Source organism: Amborella trichopoda, chromosome 12 (assembly GCF_054954075.1).
Source record: "Amborella trichopoda isolate Santa Cruz 75 chromosome 12, AtrichopodaSantaCruz75HAP2 v2.0, whole genome shotgun sequence".
Classification (NCBI taxonomy): Eukaryota; Viridiplantae; Streptophyta; class Magnoliopsida; order Amborellales; family Amborellaceae; genus Amborella; species Amborella trichopoda.
In genome coordinates this window covers 45,083,226-45,103,106 of record NC_142347.1, presented here as the reverse complement: position 1 = coordinate 45,103,106, position 19,881 = coordinate 45,083,226, and the positions used below count along the sequence as shown (strand labels likewise).

The window sequence follows — 19,881 nt, the reverse complement described above, 5'->3', positions numbered from 1 at the left end:
AAAATGATGGATTTAAGGTTTCTGACGCCATATTTGCAGTTTTCATTGATAAAATAAGTAAAACCACAATGAATTTTAAGTGGACACCTGATTTTTTTCAACTCGAGCTATTCCAAATCCGTTAGATTGTATTGTACAGAAATATATTTTGTCGAGTTTGATAGCAAAAATCAGACTTGGAAATACAAATAAGTAATGATAAAGAATTTATAAAGAAGAAATCCTCGGGAGTAACAGATACACGGCATGTAAAATAAACTTCTCAAAAACCTATGTGTAGTAAACTATGAATTCATATTCATCACGGCACTTCTTTGCTTCGTATAAGAACCCCATCATCTAGAAGCAGCAGGCCTTTTTGACTCTCTCTCTCATAGCTAAGCTAACGGTCTCTGTATTTCTAGAGAGAGAGAGGGTGCACCAATGGTTTGCCATAACTGCTCCCCATTTTTCTAGAGAGAGAGAGAGAGTAGGGGCCCACGGTAAAACTCTCATTTCCAAAGACCTGTGGGCGAAAGCCCATTTCTCCATTTTTTAGAGGGAGAGCAGGCCAAAGTAAGTTTCTTTTTACCCAAGAAATGAGACCAAAATCTCTCATCTCCCCATCTTCTAGAGAGAGAATTGGGCATAAGAATTTCATTTCCTAACGATGGGGACCTTACTAGGGAGCCAATTCCCAGAGTTTCTCTCTCTAAAATCACCCTCATCCACCAAAACGAGCTTGACCGCACCTAGCTCAGCCATTTCTTTTAGCTCACCAAATGCGGGCTCGAGCACACGGTCCACCCACTCGATGAACTTCTCGAACCCACCTTCTCCACTATACCAAACCCCACCAACGACTTGCCCCAAGGCCTCTTCATTAGCCTCTAACCAACCTCCATTAACGCTCTTAATCCTCACTATCTCCCCCTTGACCCTCTCAACAACCCCTTCAAAGTCCACTTCTTTGAAAACCACTGTCTCGTCCACTAATTCAGGGAACTCCTTGATGAAACCCTGCCCCAAAAACTCGCTGGAAAGCCCAGATCGGGCATAAAAGTTGTTGGAAAATACAGGACCACCATGCTCGACAGTGAGATCACTGGAGTCTCCTTCTCCGTGCTCCTCGGCGGACTGGTTCAAATCAATGGCCAGAGTTGGCTCTCTCTTTTGCTTTCTGATCCCTTCTCTCTCAACGTCTTCATTTTCAGGCCTGCGTTTTAACCCGCCCGCAGGCCCGACGACCAGGCCCATCGGCCTGGAGCGTGAGACCAGGCTAGCGAGCCTCTCCTCGGAGAACCTTTTGGAAGCCGCCAGAAACCTTCCAGATTCTATCAAAGAACCTGAAGTTAATATGAATATCACATTCCCCAGTCGAATTTCACGACCATGAGAATCAGGTAATCTTCCGGTCTCAAGAGCACGAAGAAGGCTGTTCCTGACCATAGAATCAGCTAGGTCCACATCTTCAAGCATAACCACTGAGAATGGGTTTCTATGCACTGCCTCAGCAACTCTATCCAGAGCTGTTTTTCTTCGAAATTCTTCAATTGAATCTTGTCTAATTGGCCATGAACCAAACCGAACTATAGTGGGTTGGCTACTGAACACGAGCTCAGATAAGGCAATGGCCATTTTTGATTTGCCAACTCGATCGGGACCAAGGAGCAGGAGCCATGTATCTGAGCGTGGACCAAGCCCACGACGCTTGCCAAACCCAGCCCGACATCGAGCCACAGTTTGAGCAAGGGCTGATGCCGCCTCAGGTTGCCAAGCCACCTTTTGGGTCAGGCCCTTGAGCAATTGCTTGAACGAGTCATGCTCGGTCATGGGCTCATCAGGCTTTTGCGATTGGGTGCACCCACTTGAGTCCTTGAGCCTTTCTAGATGTGGATTCGAGAATGGGCTCGACAATGGGTTCAATAGTGGGTTAAGTAGTGGGTTCAAGGGTTTGAGTCGACCAAGGGCAAGGTCAGTTCGAACTGGGCTCATTGGCGCTGAGATGTTGGGTTCAGGGTTGGGTTTCGACTGGCGCCAAAGGGTGGGGTAAGGGGTGGAAAGGGTTGGCTTTTGGTTGGGGTCCAGAAGAGAGAGATGATCTTTGGGCTTTTCGGCATTTGTGAGATGGAAGTTGGGGTGAAGTTGGCGGCAAGTTTCTTTCCATTTCTTTTGCAGTTCCTCTGTTTTTTGTTTCCAGTCGGATTCTGTGTCTTTGCTCTGCAACAAAGGAAATGGCAGAATTAAAGATCTGCAACAAAGGAAATGGCAGATCTAAAGATCTACGGAAGTATCAAACCCCCACTTTGGCAGCTGTAGTTGAAATTTGTATAAGAAATGGAAGATGCCATATCAGAAATCGAATCCTGATTTGTGCATCTCTCTATTTGAAGTTTATGGCAAAGTTACAGAGTGAAAATCAGAATTGTGGTAGCCTTAATACTAAGTATATACGGAAAATAGCATGATTCAAATTAATCATCAAAAGCAAATTGTGCAGCTCTCTTTCCAGTTGATAACAAATTAGGCAGTGTTCAAATCAATGATAAGCCCTAATTTTTGTGCTCTATCCGAAGTTTCTAGAAAACTGGCAGAATTCTAATAATTGGTGAAACCCACATTTGAACTTTACAGCCAAGAGCGAATCTTAAACCAGAAACTTTGGAACCTCATTGCAAAATGGAATTTCTAAACTACAACCACATGCAGGAACATTTAGAAAACATTCTCACTGACTGAAGCTCATACAAAAATTTAGCAGCTCAATTTGAAGGTAGAGTTGAATCTTAAACTGGAGAGTAGAAAGCTTTCTGCAAGTGAAATTTTTTTAGTACAAACCCCTGAACATCCCCAACAGCTCTAACTTATGGAAACCCAACAAAAACTAAAAAGCAGTAAATGAATGTCAGAAAGGAAAATTAAGAAAACGGCAACAGGTAAGAAGGCCTGGCTACCTGCAAGTGATCGTTCTGTTTGGTGTCAGACTGGGGTTTGGCCATCTGCAACCACTGAGGCAGTTGTTGCCGTGGTGCTTCAGGTTTGGAATTTGGAGAGGGTTTCTCGAATTCTTTGGCCACAAGCTTGGCAAGCTCTTGCTCATAGCCCTCCATACATGAAGGACAACAATTCATTTTTCGAGCATTATCTGTGCTCTCAGCTGGTTTCCTTGAAAGCGTAGTGGTTGACAGTCCCGTCAATGGTTTGAGATGCTCTGATGAGTGCGTGCTTAAAATTGGATTGTTCCCGAGCCTGTATGTAAATTTCCAGCAAAGATTTTGGTTTATTCTTTCAGGAGGGTAACAAACAGTTCAGGTTCCAACTATATATAGTCTGCACTAAAAGCAAGGAAGAGTGAAGAGATAGTAGAGAAACATTCGGAAAAAAAAAAAAACAAAGATTTTGGTTTATTCTTTCAGAAGGGTAACAAACAGTTCAGGTTCCAACTATATAGTCTGCACTAAAAGCACAGAAGAGTGAAGAGATAGTAGAGAAACATTTGAAAAAAAAAAAAAAGACAATGTAACATCGAACAACAAAATGAGCAATACTAGCTTAAGGATAATGGTGACTTGGTTTGATCCTTCTAGCAATTCTCTGGTACTGTGGTATAGAAGGTTGTGAGACCATTAACAAAAACTGCTTCTCCATAAGGAAAAACATATCTGGGTGACATTTTAATTCCTAATAAAGGAAAATGAATAGAATGGGGAGTTGGCTTAATTTGATTACATAAAAGAACGTGCTTTGGAACTGCCAGGAAAGAACCTTTGTAAAACAAAATAATATCCTTGCCAGAAAAACAGCCACATATCAAGTAAAAAGAAAATAAGAAAACAACACAGAATTTGAATTTACAGGATATAAAAGACATCGATATATCTATGCAATCATAAAATTCAACACAAGAGAGAAGGGATCAAAGTATAAAGCTATATATTAGAGAATTACCCCAATCCATAAATTAGTACATACAAAATATAGGAAAATTACCCAAATCAACAAACATGAAACTAGAGAAACAGGAGTAGCGCAGCATGCACACACACACACACGTGTGTGTGTGTGAGAGAGAGAGAGAGAGAGAGAGAGAGAAAGAGAGAGATAACCTTGGAAAAAGTCCGGGGGCCGGAGTCCTTGCAGCTATGGGCACTGCCTGCAAATCCCAGTCATTTTCCATTGGAGGATGATAAACCTGGCAACGAACGTAAGTCTCACAAGTCGCAGTGCCTATAAGCCACAACCTACCTCCACTTCCATGGCGAGCCAGTAATTGACCCATTTGAGCAACCACTTCTTGAACTGAACCAGAGACCGAGACCCCCACAGGCAACCTTCCTGTTTTCCCCCCTTGTTGCTCAACAAGCCATCTCAAATCACCAAGATTGAGAATAACCCCACCTCCCCCTAATCTTCTCTCTACCAATCCCTCCAATTCTCTAAACTTCACTGTAATTCGACCCTTATCCCAATCTTCTCTACAAACTAAACCCAACTCTTTCTCTACTGAAACAACCTGAACTGATCTTAAAGCCTCTGCCACCTCTCTCCTCTCAATTCTTTGCAAAAGATCTCTCATCACATTTTCTGGTTCATTTTCACTAACAAGAACTGGGTTCCTCTTCTTAACTCTACACATAATCTCCATGAGTTTCTTCACTTCATCTCCCCTTTGCCCACTCTCTTGTTGTTGTTGGTTTTGCTGTTGCTGTAACCTAGGGTTCAAATAAAGGTTACTCCTTTGAGGCCTAGGTTCTCCATCCCCACCTCCATAATGGGGCTGCTGGGTTCTTCCCAGATTTCCTAGAATTGATTGTGAACCCCCAAGTCTGAAACCCAGCCCACCAGATGAGAGAGAAACTGGAGAGAGAGAAACCGAAGTGTTTTGAGATGGGTTTGAGTTGCTCAATGATTGCTCGATCGCTGCTTTCACAGCTGGGCTTGAGAAACGAGCCTCTCTCATCACCCTGCTCACACTTGGGTCATCGAGTATAGATACAATCAACTGCTCGAGCTCCACTTTGACTGCTAACAGTGGTTGTTGTTGTTGTTCAGGACAACCCCTTCTCTGATGAGCTTGGGCTCTTTTTAGGGCAGCCATTAGAGCATTGGAAATCGGGGGTTCAGAACCAGGAGCCAGACCTTGAGCAGCTGGTAATCTCTCCAGTGCAACACTGAAGCAGAGCTCCAGCGCTCGACACTGAAGGGGGTGAGAAGAGCTGGGGTGAGATCGAATACAAGCTTGACGAAGATAACCAGAGGGAGAGGCAAGGAGAGTTGCGGCGACATGAAGAGGGGTGGTTTGGCCATGGCCTCTACGAGAGGCCTCGGTTATGGAGAGGTTGAGTACGCTTGCTGCTTCGGGTGTCAGGGTTTGCTGGATTGTGCTTAAGCCTGCTCTCATGGCTGATGTCCAAAAACCAGAACTGAATCAAGCTCTGTGCAATGAAACAAATCCCTAGAAAGCGTATTTGAAGTCCTTAAGCACGAGAAGAAGCATCAGAGACGTCCAATTGGCCCTCTGGTTTTCTCTTCTTCAATGTTTCTTTCTCATTCATTGAGTTCCTGATTCAATTCAATAGTACTTATCTTTCTTTCTGATAACTGTGTAGATGGCGAAGTTTCAATTCTGCCCTTTGGTGCTTGTTTCTTTCAGAGAATTTCCATGGAAAGCGAAGATCAGGAGACGTGATTTACAGATATTCTGCCTTTTTGCACTTCACAATTGACTGGATTTCTGCTTAGAAATGAATAAGAACAGAGAGAGAGGGAAAGATATTACTTTTCCTGCTCTCTATCAACACTGGCCATCTCCAAATAAAGTTAAACCAGTTCAAATTAGGAAAACTTAAACTCAACGATCTAGGTTCTCCCTTAGTCCGAGCATTCCTTCAAAGAGGAAACAGACATTTTATCCTTCAGAGAGAGAGAAACAAAATTCTTCTTGAATCTCTGTTCCTCGCCAATAAAACCAATTCGAATCGGTAACAAGTAAAGATTGAAGCATGAATATACTTTAATTATCTGGTTCGTATACAGATGAGCACCTCCAAGAGATGAAATCCTCCAGAGAAAGAATGAATCAGAAAGAGTACCACGTTTTCCTCCTTAATTCCTGACTTAGCTCATAGAACCAGTCAATAATGGCGATAACGCAAAAGATCTCCAAGCCTTCTAGTTCAATTCATCTTCCTCTCAAATCAAACGGCTTCTAGTGAGAGAAACTCATACAAAATCTAAAAAATCGAGGAAGTCCAAGCGTCCTGCCACACGAGATAGAGCAGTTTCTCTCTCTAGAACTGCTCTTCTCAAACAACTGACTTCTTCTGAGAAAAAAAAATACAGTACACCGAAGCAGTACACATGAACAACAAATCTCACCTTTTTCTTCAAAAAAAGGAAAAAAGAAAAAAGAAGGGAGCGAAAAATGGTAACTGTCTCTCTCTCTAAGGAGGCGAAATCAAGAGCTTCGAGTTCGAGCGCAAGCCAATTTATGATCGATTTTAAGCTAAAACGAAAAGGAAGGGATCACAGCTCGTCCATCACAAGACGCATTTATTCATCACAACCAGATCACCATGCGTGAAAAGGATCAAAAAATTAATAGAAACCACTCGTTCACATATACTATCAATCCTCTATTTCTCTCTGTAAATTGCCTTTTCTTTCTCCATCTCCACCTCTTTCTCTCTCTAAAAGCTTAAATAGAGTGAGTTTTTATACTATGAACGTTTCCCCCTTACATGAAGGAGCAGTTACAGTGCTTACCTCGTCTGGATGCTCTCTCGAAGTTGCGAGGATTTCTGCACATTGCTTTCATGAAAGCGCCGTCTGCACCTCTCTGACCTCTCTCTCTCTCTCTAAAAAAAGCTTCGCTCTCCCCTAAAAAAGTCACTTTCTCTCTCAAAACAAATCATCTTTTTTCTCACTCTTCCCCATTCTTCCGCTCCAATTTCATCTTAAAAAAAGGAGGTCACTCTCTGTCTCGCCAACAGATCCTTGTTTTCTCGCTCCTCCACCCCCTCTTTCCGTAAATGACGATTTTCTCTCTCTAAAAGCTCCAAGTCATAAAAGAAGCCCCCATTTTCTCAATCTAAAACCCTACTCGTACCCGCAAAGGAAGCTCCCATTTTCTCACTCTATAAACTCCCCAGAAATTGCAATATTTCTCACTCTAAAAAGCTTTTTCAGCTGACCGACTATTGACTCTGCCTTCCCCTTTCATACCAAATTCTTGCTTTTCACACGCAAACGCAAACGCATGGATTTCACCTTTCTTCCCACTCTCTCTCTCTAAAACTTTCCGCTTCTCTCTCTAAAATTCTATTTATTTACACCGCAAAACTTTATCGAACCACCTTTCTTCTCGAAGTCTACGGGTATGTCCGCGCGCATACGGTATAAACATACCACGTAGGAAAAATGACAAAAAAGCCCCGCGCAAATCGGGCGTACTTTTTTCGGCACCGCCTAATAAATAAACCCGACTCCAACGAGCGAGGATTTACTCTCTGACGGCAATTTAGTCATTTTCTTTTTTGACAAATTCCTTTAGGGGTATTCTTGTCATTTTAGAGGTAATAATTGAGATTAAGAATTATTCATTGAGTATATATATTATGTTCTTTTGGGATGATAATTTACTTCTATTCCCTCGGTCAGAAGATTTTATTTGGGATCTAAAATTTTGATGAACTACTTAATAACTATTAGATGATTATTCTCATTAAAAAAATTTATTTTTGAGCTTTTTAACTTTTAGATATCACCGTTTAAAAATTAGATGATCTTTATTCAATCTCGAGATATATTTTTTCAAGTACACATATGCTACAATTTATTAAAAAAAATTAAATTGAGGTCAATTTATGAGTTGAATAAGTTACATTGCAAGAAATTTGAGGTCCTAAATTTTATTCATTGTGAGGCTTATCCGAGGGAGTAAATGGACATTCTACTCCCACGGGAGTAGAATATCTTTAGGTTTAAGAGGCCTTCGAGGGCAATTTAGTCATTTCGTTCTGTTAAATTCGTTTAGGGGTATTTTTTTGTCACTTTAGTGGGGCAGGTGCTAATTCGTCATGTTTTGCTCAAGGGGGTATATTAGAAATTATTTTATATCACTTCGGTCGATTATTTAGAGATTTATTTTAATTTTTTAAAGGGCAAAAGGCGGCGCTCTAGCCGCCACATTAGCGCCAGCAGCCAGTTCGTGGATTAATCGGCGACACTCAATTCCTCGGGAATGAAAATCGGGCGACCGAATTTCGGAGATATTTTTTTTGCGGGCAGATGTAAGCATGATCTACGTGGTTCTTTAGTAACGAACGACTGAGCGGCTACTCAATGGCCAAGTCTCAAAATTTCGGAAACGCCGAAATATTACTGGTATCCACGGAAACTCTCAACGAAAATAAGCAAAAAGTGCAAACCAATGTCATTAGGACGCGGTTTTTATGCGGCCAGCCCGCGTATTGTAAAAATGTAGCAATAAATATATTCTTTCCATATAATTTGAGCCTAATTTTTAGAGGATATATAATATGTAACAATCAAGATCACGGTTATGAAAAAAAAAAAGAAAATGAAAACTAAAAACAATAATTATATTAAAAAAACATTTAGATGGTTAGTTACACTTGTTTTTACAAGGATTATCTATTTGCTTCCATCTTTAAGATGGATGCTTTATACAGACCGTATAACGTATAACGTAGAAATGCAGTCCAGCCCGTATGAAATAATTTTTTATGTTATTATAAAGGGATTATATACTATGAGACCATTAATTTTTATAAATTTCATACGGGCTAGACTGCATTTCTACATATACGATGTAAAACATCCATCTTAAAAATGGATGCAAATAGGTGGTCCATCTAAAATCAATGAAAACAAATAGTCCAAATGTTTTCTTAATAGAATTATTATTTTTGGTTTTTAAGATTTATTTATTTTGTCATATTCATGATCTCTATGCTAGAGATTACATGTCATTAAAAATTAAGTCCAAAAATCTATCTCAAAAATAGATTTTTAAGAGGCACCGCATTTCTACGTGTGTGGCTTGACCTGCATGCTTACCGTATCCTTTATTTTTTGTACAAAGGCGTCACAACTACTTTCAGCCATTGGATGTGAAATCTAATAGCTCAAAGTGCATTACAACATTCAAGAAATTTTATTTTTGACTATGTGCTTAAACAATAATGACACATCCTTAACCACCCTATTTTAAATCTAATAGTCAAGGATGATTGTAATCTTCTTGTATAAAAAATAAATGGTATCATTGTATACATTTCCTATTATATAAGGGAGAAGTTTATACAAGGCGTAAACCTTATAGTATTGAAGTAATGTGCACCTCAAAATCATCTAGAAGGTAGTGTTTCAATATTGAAAAACCTTTTAATTGATCATCTATATGAAAAAAAACAAAATTCCAATCTTCAAAAATTTCAAGTGTTTATAGATTCGCTCTTTCGACAGTATTTTTGAAACTTTAAATTTCATAATAATGGGTGAACATGGATTTTCAAAGCTATCATAGGGTTTCTAACGCTAGAACTAAATCTTTTGGCAAAATTTATAGGTGCACCTTACTTGTAAAGTATATGGCGGGGCACCTTATACAAACCTCACCCACGATCAAATTATACCTAGCTTTTTCAATAATTTAACAATATATACCGCTTTCAAACCAATTCCAACTCATTGTGTGTCACGCCCCAAGAATTTACAATATTAATATTCGTGAGATGTGACGGTCAAAACATATATACATCTCTTGATAGGACAAATTTATAGTGGCGAATTCTTACAAAGTAACAAAAGAAAGTTTAAGCACAACTACAATATCTTCTAGAGTTGATCCTAACGATCACTCAAAATGAAACCGCAGTTATCCTGAAAAAAAATGTTTACCATAATTTGATGAGTTTGGCTACTTAGTAAGTGATCATCATAATCCTAAAAATAATCATGGTTGAAATATATCAATATTTTCAAAAAGGAGATCTATTAATAGAAATGCATTAACAGTTTCACTTTCAAAAATACATAATTAAGTATAATCCGAATAGTTGGAATGCATATAACATTTTAACGGCAGTGCATAATTCAAAGGATTTCATAAATTACCCTACTGGTGTCCCAGGTAGGTCACCTATATACCCCATCAATGTCCTGATGGGTCCACTTAATCCCTATCGGCCTCCCAGATAGGTCCACTTAATCCCTGTAGGTCGATTTATACTTCACTGGCGTACCGAATGAGTCCACTTAATCCCTACCGGCGTATCAGATAGGTCCACTTATACCTCATCGGCGAACTGGATGAGTTCACTTGCATACTTAAAGTATTTCTAAATTTCTTTAAACATTCTAAAGCAGCAATATCATGTACCCAACATATGACTGAAATTATTAATATGAATTTCACTGAAACCATTAATAACAATCACTTTCAATAACAGTTCAAAAATAACCAGTCAAATATTGTTAGATTTAGAAAGGTAGCAGTTCGTAAAGACATTCTAGCATAATTGCCAATCTAATATGTATAGAAATACTCTTATAGAAATTCAAGAATACGGAATTATCACAATTTATGGGATGTCAATTCGCAAATAAACATTTCACAGACAATGCTATAATCAATTGTAAAAATATCAGTTTTCAAATAATAAGGCAGTCATTTGCACATAAAATTTACAATGTCTAAATCTTCAAAAACAGTAGAAAGAAATCTCACAATTTTACTAAAAGCAGAAATATCACATTTATTTCTAATAATTTTTCAGTATCTAAACTTTTTTAACAATAGACAAGAAAAATAAATAAATTTATTTCTAAGAATTTACAGCATTTAAAATTTCTAACATAGGTAAAATATCTCAATTTTATTAAAAAGATTATTTTTCAAAATAATGAGGTCGTTTGCGCATAAATTTTATCGCTCCTAAAATTCATGATAATAAGCGGAAGTAATTTTTTCATTTCATTTTTAAAAAAAACGGATTATTTTTTCAAGATAATGAAGTCACTTACTTAAAATATTTGAGAGGGAGCTTCCGATAAATATTCGGCTAAAGAAAGAAAGAGCTCACTGCGGTTCAACTTGAAAGAGAAAGATCTCAAAAATTTTCTAGGGTGGGATTCCTCGCCTCTCCTATTTAAATTCTTAAGATACTTTATTATATTATTTTATTAAGTTACACCTCATACATGAGGTGTAACAATTATATTACACATAAAACGTTTAAAGCCCACGTCCACTAAAAGACGTGGTAATGAAAGGAAAAAAGTTAACAAAGTGGTGATGGTCCCTAAGGGCTATAATACTTATATGGACCATCACACTATAGAATATATATATATATATATATATATATATATATATATATATATTTGAAAGTTTAGGATTGTACATTGTGTCCACAAATCAAGTGATACGGGGAAATGTGATATCGTTAATTCATGTGTATTTTGATAAATTTTTCTTTCAAAGATGAAAGATTAGTATTGAACAAGTATTTAAAAAGATCATTTACTTTTAATACAAGTAGTTTATAATTGATTTTGTCAGTTAAAATTTGAATTGAGTGGTTGTAATAGTTTCAAAATTCCAAACAAAATTTTTTGAATTTCATGACACACCTCAAGACATCTTATTTGACCTTTAATGATAAATAGTGATTGTGATCTCCGTGTAATAACGGTAAATGGTATGCTAGAAGTATCCTTGCCTTTTCATAACATTTTACTTTTTTTTATACCTTCTCGTATTTTCGAACTTTGTTGACCTTTTGTTTTTGTGGGCTTAAATGTCTAAAGTAAAACTAAAATAAATGTTTTTGGTTTTGAGTGACTCTGTCGAAATTGGATACGTTTGATTGAGACTTATCATCTCTCATTTTAACCTTTTTTTTTTTAAGGTAGCCAGGGTTCTACTTTTACAACCTAATAGCACAAGTCTCATGCGACACGCTCGGTCTATAACGCCACTCAACAAGATGCACGTGGATGGTCTAAGATCTATTCCAATGAAGGGCCCAAATTTCCCACCAGTTGAATGCAATGCCTCAAATATCTGAATCTGGGGTGTCTAAGGGTGGCATCGGGTCGGGTCGAATTCGAAAAAATATTATAAGACGAGTACCCAACCAGACCTGATGTCATTGGGCTCAAACCCAAACTTGAAACTATAATATGAGATCCAGACCCAAATCTGACCAAAAAATCAAAATATCTATATCTTTAAATATATTTATAAATTGAGATTAAAAAAAAAATATAACATGGGGCCTAGACCCGAACTCGACCCACCTGATCCAATTTTTGGACTTATATACCGGACCCAGGTCGGATCTACCCATTAGGTTCAAAATCAGGTCTGAATCCATTGCCATCCCTAGTGTCATTTCAACCCGATAGAGGCAATTCCACAATCTTCAATCTAGAAGGACTTGCTCTTAACCCGAGTCGAATTAAGCGATTCAGAATGTGCATGCTCAGGAGCATTGTGCATGCTTACATAAATGCATGAATCGCATGAAGTTTACGAACTTTGATACGTACTAACGTAACGTATTAATGTAATAATATGGACTACTATGCTAAGGCCCCTTATAGATATAAATATAGATACACAGAGGCTCCACATAAATTAAAATAATCTATCGACCAATCAAATTAGAGTATTGCGGAATTTACTTTGTATCTTCTGTCAAATAAATTACATAATAAATTTAATTTTATTTATATAGTCTTTTTTTATTAGAAATATTATAATGATTTGTATTTCCATTGTTTTTTACAATTTGTATAATATAAGTTTGTTAGGGTGTTTGCACTATAGAGCATTTTATAATTTTATTCAATAAATTTTAGAAATTTATATACTATTTATTTGGAATACAATATTTTTTTAGTAATGGTATTTTTGGTTATTAGGAGAGATATAATATATATTTTTATAAAAAGATAGTGGCATTTAATGATCTATATAGGTAATGTCATATTCCACATGGATGACATCACATTAATCTTGACCATGTAAAATTGTGTGGATGCAATTATTCCATTGACAAACTTGAACTTCAAAAGAATTTTTTTCGAATTTTGTGACACATCCAAGCTATCAAATTTCACACAGTGGATGGTTATAAATTATTGTGACCACTTTGTATTAAAAGTAAATGATCTCATTGTATACAATCACAATTAATAAATATTATTCTTTCTACCGTAAATTTCTACTTTACCTTTGAATAATTATTTAAAATACACCTATTAAAAAAAGATTACTACATGATGGGGTAATGGTATCGAGTGTTAAGCGGTAAATGAAATACTCGTATGTATGAGTACCCTAATGTAACTCATTTAAAAAAAGAAAAAACTTATTGAAAAAAAAACTTAAAGAGTATTATCAAGAATGGAATAGTATTAGTTCTTGCTACTTTTGATATAATATTTAAAGTTATTAAAGAGTAGAACATAAATTATGAAGAGCCATATCGTATGTAAGATTTTTATGGTTACACGCATGTAAGTGATTCTTTATCCTTTTTTTATTGGGAAAAGTTTATATAGAGCCGAGGCTCTAAACAATCAAATAAGACCCTACCTCCAAAATTTCACTAGAAGAGGTTGTCTTGATGTGCAAATATCCTCGAATTAATCATCTCGACATCAAGACGCATGGATATAAGAAAAACAATGGATTTCAAATTTTGAAAATAGTGTATTTTCTAATGCATTTTTGGACCGTCAATTTTCAAGATTTTCAAGTTTTCAAATATCTGTTGATCGATACTATTTTTTAAGCTTTCAACTTTATAAATAAAGATGAAAATATATTGTAAGGCGATCACAAATATTTCCAATATTGAAACCACATTTCTCTTCAGTATTTGAAGATAGGGTCTAAATTAATTGTTTAGAGCGTAGGCTCTATACAAACCGCACCCTTTTTAATTTTGTTTTTACGTAGGGTGAAGATAGAGGTTTATAAAAAGGTGGTTTGATGTAAAAACCAAATAAGTTGGAGATGTCTCCAAAAAGTTGGTGTTGGTTGTGCAAAGGTGGGGTGGGATACTGAGTGAGCGACATTTGAAAGGAGAGAGAAAGGAGGGGAGAGAGCCCATTTATTTGAGAATGGATCGAAAAGGGAGAGAGCCCATTTATTTGAGAATGGATGGGTTAAAGGAGGGATGAGAGAGCCCATTTATTTGAGAATGGATGGGTTAAAGGAGGGATGTGAAGGCACAATGGTTGAGGGAGGCATCCCCCCATCCAAACCCTCTTCCCTTTTGTCTTGTACCAAATCCACCTCCCTAAGCATCATACTTAAATAATTCTTGTGTCATTCCTAGAATGCACAACTGACCTCAACATCCCATCACTTTACGCCCATCTTAGATCTTATGACATCACTCTCAAATAACCTCCTTCTCTCTCTCTCTCAAACACACACACATACAAAGAAAACCTCTTTCTCTCTCCCTCTCTCTATCTCAAACATATACAAAGAGAACCTCTCTCTCTCTCTCTATCTCAAATACACACAAAGAGAGCCTCTCTCTCTCAAACACACACGAAGAGAATCTCTCTCTCACTCAAAAAGAGCCTCTTTCTATCTCTCAAACCCCACCAACCCCCGAGGGTTCTCTTACAGGCGCACACAAACACACACACACATAGAGAACCTCGCTTTCCCTCACTCTATCTCTCTTTCTCAAACACACACACAAAGAAAACCTCTCTCTCTCTCTCTCTCTCTCTCTCTCGAAAAGAACCTCTTCCTATCTCTCAAACCCCCTCCCCCTCTCTCTCAAAAGCACACACACATACACATACATAACGTCTCTCTCTCTCTCTCAAACACACACAGAGAACCTCTCTCTCTCACACACAAACACACACACGCACGCACAAAGAGAACCTCTATCTCAAAAAGAATCTCTCTCTCTCTCTCTCTCTTGCAGATAACCTCTCTCCTTCTCTCTCTCTCACATGGATATTTTGATCATGAGCACTCATGATAAGATATCAATCGATATCACACTTGCCCTTAACTTTATGTCGACCGATCAACGATCATGATTCGACAAATCATCTCTCTTCCTTAGCAAGGAATTCACATATGGATGGCCCAGATCAACTCATCTCCCCCTTGACAATTGAGATCCAAAAGTGGAGCAACCTTAGGCAATCTCTCTTAGGACGCAAAGGTTCCATGAGAGCCCTCTTTAGTGCCCAATTGAACCTAAATCATGAGACACCAAGGCCCACATTGCCTTTTGGCCCATTGCTCTTTGCTCATATTAATTTGGTGGTCTTGAGGGTCAAACTTAAAGCAACCTATGTGGAGAATCTAGAACTCCAAAAAGGCTTTGGTAGCTTCTCATTTTCTCCCAAAGGAAGTTCACTTTAAGTGGTCTCTTTTTAGTGTTCAATAATGAGATGAGATTTTACTTCCTAGTGCGTATTAGCATGCTCCCGCCGGAGCATATGATATACAAACTCTCTCAGGCAAAAGTGTTGCCTCACATAAATTTTCTAAGCTGAAATTTTGGGATCCATCACAAGGATCACTAGATAATTTTCTAAAGATAAAATTTGAATTTTGAGCTCTTAACACACTTAGATCTAACTATAAAAAATTTTATGATTTACGTTCAATCTCATGACATTACATTTCTACGGCACATACACAATCCATTTGAATTTCTTCTTTCTTTCTTTCTTATTAGATCCATCACTAGGTCGAGAGGTTACATCTCTCGGTATTTAATCATCATCATCGTTAAAGCTTTTTTTCAACTAATTGGGGCCGACTACATTAATCATAGTCTGTCATTCAGCTCTATCATGGGTCATACCTTCAGTGAGGCCATAAGCCTCTATATTCTCGCTACTTTCCCATATCCCCAAGTATTTGGATCCTAAAAATACTCCGCGCTCAATTATTACCAATGAAAGCAATCAGACAATATGCTCCTTCGGAAGCACAAAACCATTTGGGTTTACTTATCACAAAGGGATTTAGATCATTGTAGGCCACTTGGGGGAAGAAGACCTCCAATCGTTCTAGAGACTCCAATTCATTAAACCTTTCAAGGCAAAAGAAGATGAATTATTTTTGTCTAAGTTCTTGGAAAAGGAGGGGTTACACCTTTATTCAACAAAGACAAGCATTATGTGGGGTACCCCTAAAAAGCTTCTTTTGAGAGCACAAGGCATCCCTCTTTTTTCTTCTCAAAGCTTTTTGAACCTGGGATTCCTTAAAACATACTAACACTGGAAAGGACTTTTGAGTTGGGGAAATGGTGAACATACAAAGAAAAGATGATTAGAAAGTTGGATGAGTAAAACCAAAGAAAGCTAAAAGAAAGTGGTACCCATCTGCCTTTTCACACTCTTGAAGCTTCAAGCCACATTTGTCAAAGCAAGGGAGACTAACCCTAACACATGACCCTTAAAAATCTTATCATCTATTTGGAATCTACACAGACATGGTCCTCACACAGTGAACCATAAAAAGGTAAGCATCAAAACCCTTTTTAAATTCTTCACATATATATATATATACTCACATATATATTGATATGAAAAAAACTTAAATCGTATAGGTCGATGACAACGTGAAAATCGAGAAAAGTTCAACCAAGAATACAATAAAATATAGAGCAAAAAAAATCAAAAAATAAAATAAATAAAAAACACCAAAATTTGCGTAGTTCATCGCAGAGTTGACTACATCAACCAGTAAAAAATGATTTATTGTTTCACTATGTAACTCCAAAAAGTACAAGATGAATTTGTCTCGAGAAACCTCTCATACATCAGAATGTATAAAAATTCCATGTATACTATCTCAAAACCTGGCTTAACCCGGATGCATATATTTATGTACCCAAAATACCCTTATAAGTCCCACAAATTTCCGGTCACACCATAACCCCCTAGCAGCTATCAGCCATAGGTGCGGCCCATACACCCTGCAGTTAGGGAGCTAGAGGAGGCATAAAAACCTACAATTATAATACTTGGTTACCAATAAAATTCAGGACATAACTGTTCAATATATTCACCGAGGGACAATGGGTAGTTATCACCTTTATTTATAGTGGAGGGTGGAAATATACTTTATTTTTTGTGAAGTTTATCTAAATACATATGAGATTGAATAATTTAACTTTTTATCCATATCTTGTTATTTAATTTCATAATACTCTTAAAAACAAATGACCATGACTTGTAGCAATTGCAAATGGATAAAATATTGAACTAAGGTGCACCTCTAAAATCCTTAAAAAAACCAAGTTGTTTTATGTTGGAAAAGCATAATAATTTATTGATAAGCTCAACACGAGCTATATAATTATGGAGAAAAAAAAGTGATTTAAACTCCTAGAAAAATTACATCTTGCAATACATTAGCTAAACCGTCTATTTTCAAGATTTTTATATGTTTATAGATTTGCTTGATTTGAACCATTTTAGGAGTTTAAAATTTTATAATAAGAGATCAAAATAGATTCGGGCATCATCTCAAGAATTTTTTACACCAAAATTACATGTCATGATAAAGTTTAGAAGTGCACCTTATTTTGATTGTTTAAAGCTACAACCTTAGGCAAACCGCACCCTTTTTTAATAGAACCTCTCAGGTAAATGCTTTATTCTCTACATCAATGAAATATATGTTAACAACGAAAATGAACATACACATAGCCGTACATAAAACCAGTGATTTAAAAAACGAATATGTGATATGGATTGAGCACCCCAAAAATTGGTACCAATCGATGAATTGATGGTCCGAATCTCTATTTTATTGTGTGGAAAAAGCAGTGAATTGGTGAAATAACATATGAAAAAACAGTGAATTGCCAAAAAACAAGTCCAAATAGGTGAATCGACAATCCGGATCACCATTTTACTTTAAAGAATCGTCGTTTTTTAGTGCAGAACCAGTGCTTAAAAGATCGGTCGATTTTAAAAAAATCAACTGACTAACTCAAGATCGATCATTGGCCGATTCTGATCTGGGCCAATTCCAAAGGTCACGTATGCAAGAATTTTTTTTCAGTGTACTAATTGGCCAACTATTGGTACTTATCGGCACTAATTGGTGATTTGTTCTAAAAATCGGCCGAGAAGTGCATTGTCATGGTGTAGAATCTACAAAGCTGTCCTTATAACAGCATTTATATATTTCTCTTTTTTTCTTTTTTTTTTTGACATTCTTCTATTTCTCTACTTAAAACTTTATATATTATTACAAATTTATAATTTGCTAATTGCGGGGTTTGGCGCCTTGGGTGAATAGACTTAGAGCACTAGAGTTGGTCGGGCGCGACAGGGTGCCAAGCCCGTAAGTCCCTCCACTCGAGGGATACAAAATTTATTCGTTGCTTATTTGATTCGATCTATATTCTAATACCTACACCACCAACCCCTCTAGGGGAACATACACATACACATAGATACATATATGAGAGAGATGGAAATCTATCAAAATTGTCACAAAGAGATGAACAATTTTATATTGGAATAAGTTTATATAGAGCCGAGGCTCTAAACAATCAAATTTGAGCCTCCCTCAAAAACTTCATTAGAAAACGTTGTTTTGATGCCCAAATATCTTCAAATCGATCATCTCGACATCAAGATGCATGGACAAGAGAAAAAAATGGATTTCAAGTTTTGAAAATAATGTATTTTGTAGCACATTTTTGGACTGTCAATTTTTAAGATTTTCAAGTTTTTATAGATCAGTCGATCTACACCATTTTTAAAGCTTTAAATTTTATAAACAAATATAAAAATATATTTTAGGGCTATTACAAAGATTTTCAATATTGAAACCACATTTCTCGACACTATTTGAAGGTAGGATCTAATTTGATTGTTTAGAGCCTAGACTCTATACAAACCGCATCCTTTTATATTTTATCTATATTTTAATTGAATTCCAAAATACCCAAAAAACCAAACATGGTCTTGGGTTGAAATAGTATATTATTTTATAATATAATATAATATTATGTATTATATATGGAAAAAGATGGTGTAGGCCTGCCTATAACTATATATGAGCCAAACGGTCCAGATTGAATCTATGCCGATTCAATTATCACGATCGTATTTCGTATTTGAATTTTAAATTTTTTTATATAAATCCAAGTATCTTGAAATTTTGAGCGTGCCTTTTTTTATAACTAGGATAATCTAATAAAAATATCAAAAAAATATTAGTAAAAATAAATTGATCAAAATACCCTTGAAATATTTCAAGGGTATTTCAGGGGTATTTTGATCAATTTAAATTTTTAAAATTATTATTTTTAATTCTCCTTGATGAGAAGAAGAAACGCCTAAAATTTCATGAGATTTGGATTTGTAGAAATAAAATTAACATTAAACTATGAAATGAAGTTGTGACCGTCAAATTGGCCCAACTCATATGTAGTTGTAGGCTAGTGGGCCTACACAAACTTTTTTCCATTATGTATATTATATATTTATGTTTATTTTATTAATGTAATTTATATTATATATTATATTGATTACATATTATATACAATATATAATATTAATTTATATTTATTATATATTGATCACTAAAAAAGTATTATTTCATATGCCTAATCATTTTCTCCGAAACCCAATTATGCTTATAATATTTACTTTTTTGTTTTTTTTAATGTGACAATATAAAAAAACAATACTTGTTAATTTTTAACATTTTTTTTACAATTGTTTTGGGATTTTTTTACGAAAATTACATTTTTTAGAAAAAGTCAGGGCACTAATCGGCCTATCTAGTCGGAATCGGTCGGACAAATCGGATAAGACCAAGCTCTGACTAATCGGCCCAATCCGTTATTT

General features: G+C 36.4%; 1 protein-coding gene across 1 annotated transcript; it reads right to left on the bottom strand.

Annotated features, from left to right (window-relative positions):
• Positions 1 to 189: 189 nt before the first annotated feature.
• Positions 190 to 6,678, bottom strand: LOC18435411 (protein SUPPRESSOR OF MAX2 1). The gene is made up of 3 exons (XM_088853917.1): positions 4,086 to 6,678; positions 2,934 to 3,228; positions 190 to 2,199 (listed from the first exon to the last, which is right to left on the bottom strand). Exons 1-3 carry the CDS (start codon positions 5,378 to 5,380, stop codon positions 637 to 639), a joined length of 3,153 nt encoding a protein of 1,050 aa, XP_088710043.1. The 5' UTR covers positions 5,381 to 6,678; the 3' UTR covers positions 190 to 636.
• Positions 6,679 to 19,881: the final 13,203 nt, after the last annotated feature.

Bases quoted from the DNA above. Each gene is read 5' to 3' on its own strand.
- LOC18435411 (XM_088853917.1), bottom strand. From the start codon at position 5,380: ATGAGAGCAGGCTTAAGCACAATCCAGCAAACCCTGACACCCGAAGCA. The intron at 3,229-4,085 runs GTTATCTCTCTC...ATTTACATACAG, and splicing joins GCCCCCGGACTTTTTCCAAG to GCTCGGGAACAATCCAATTT. The intron at 2,200-2,933 runs GTAGCCAGGCCT...CCTTTGTTGCAG, and splicing joins AACAGAACGATCACTTGCAG to AGCAAAGACACAGAATCCGA.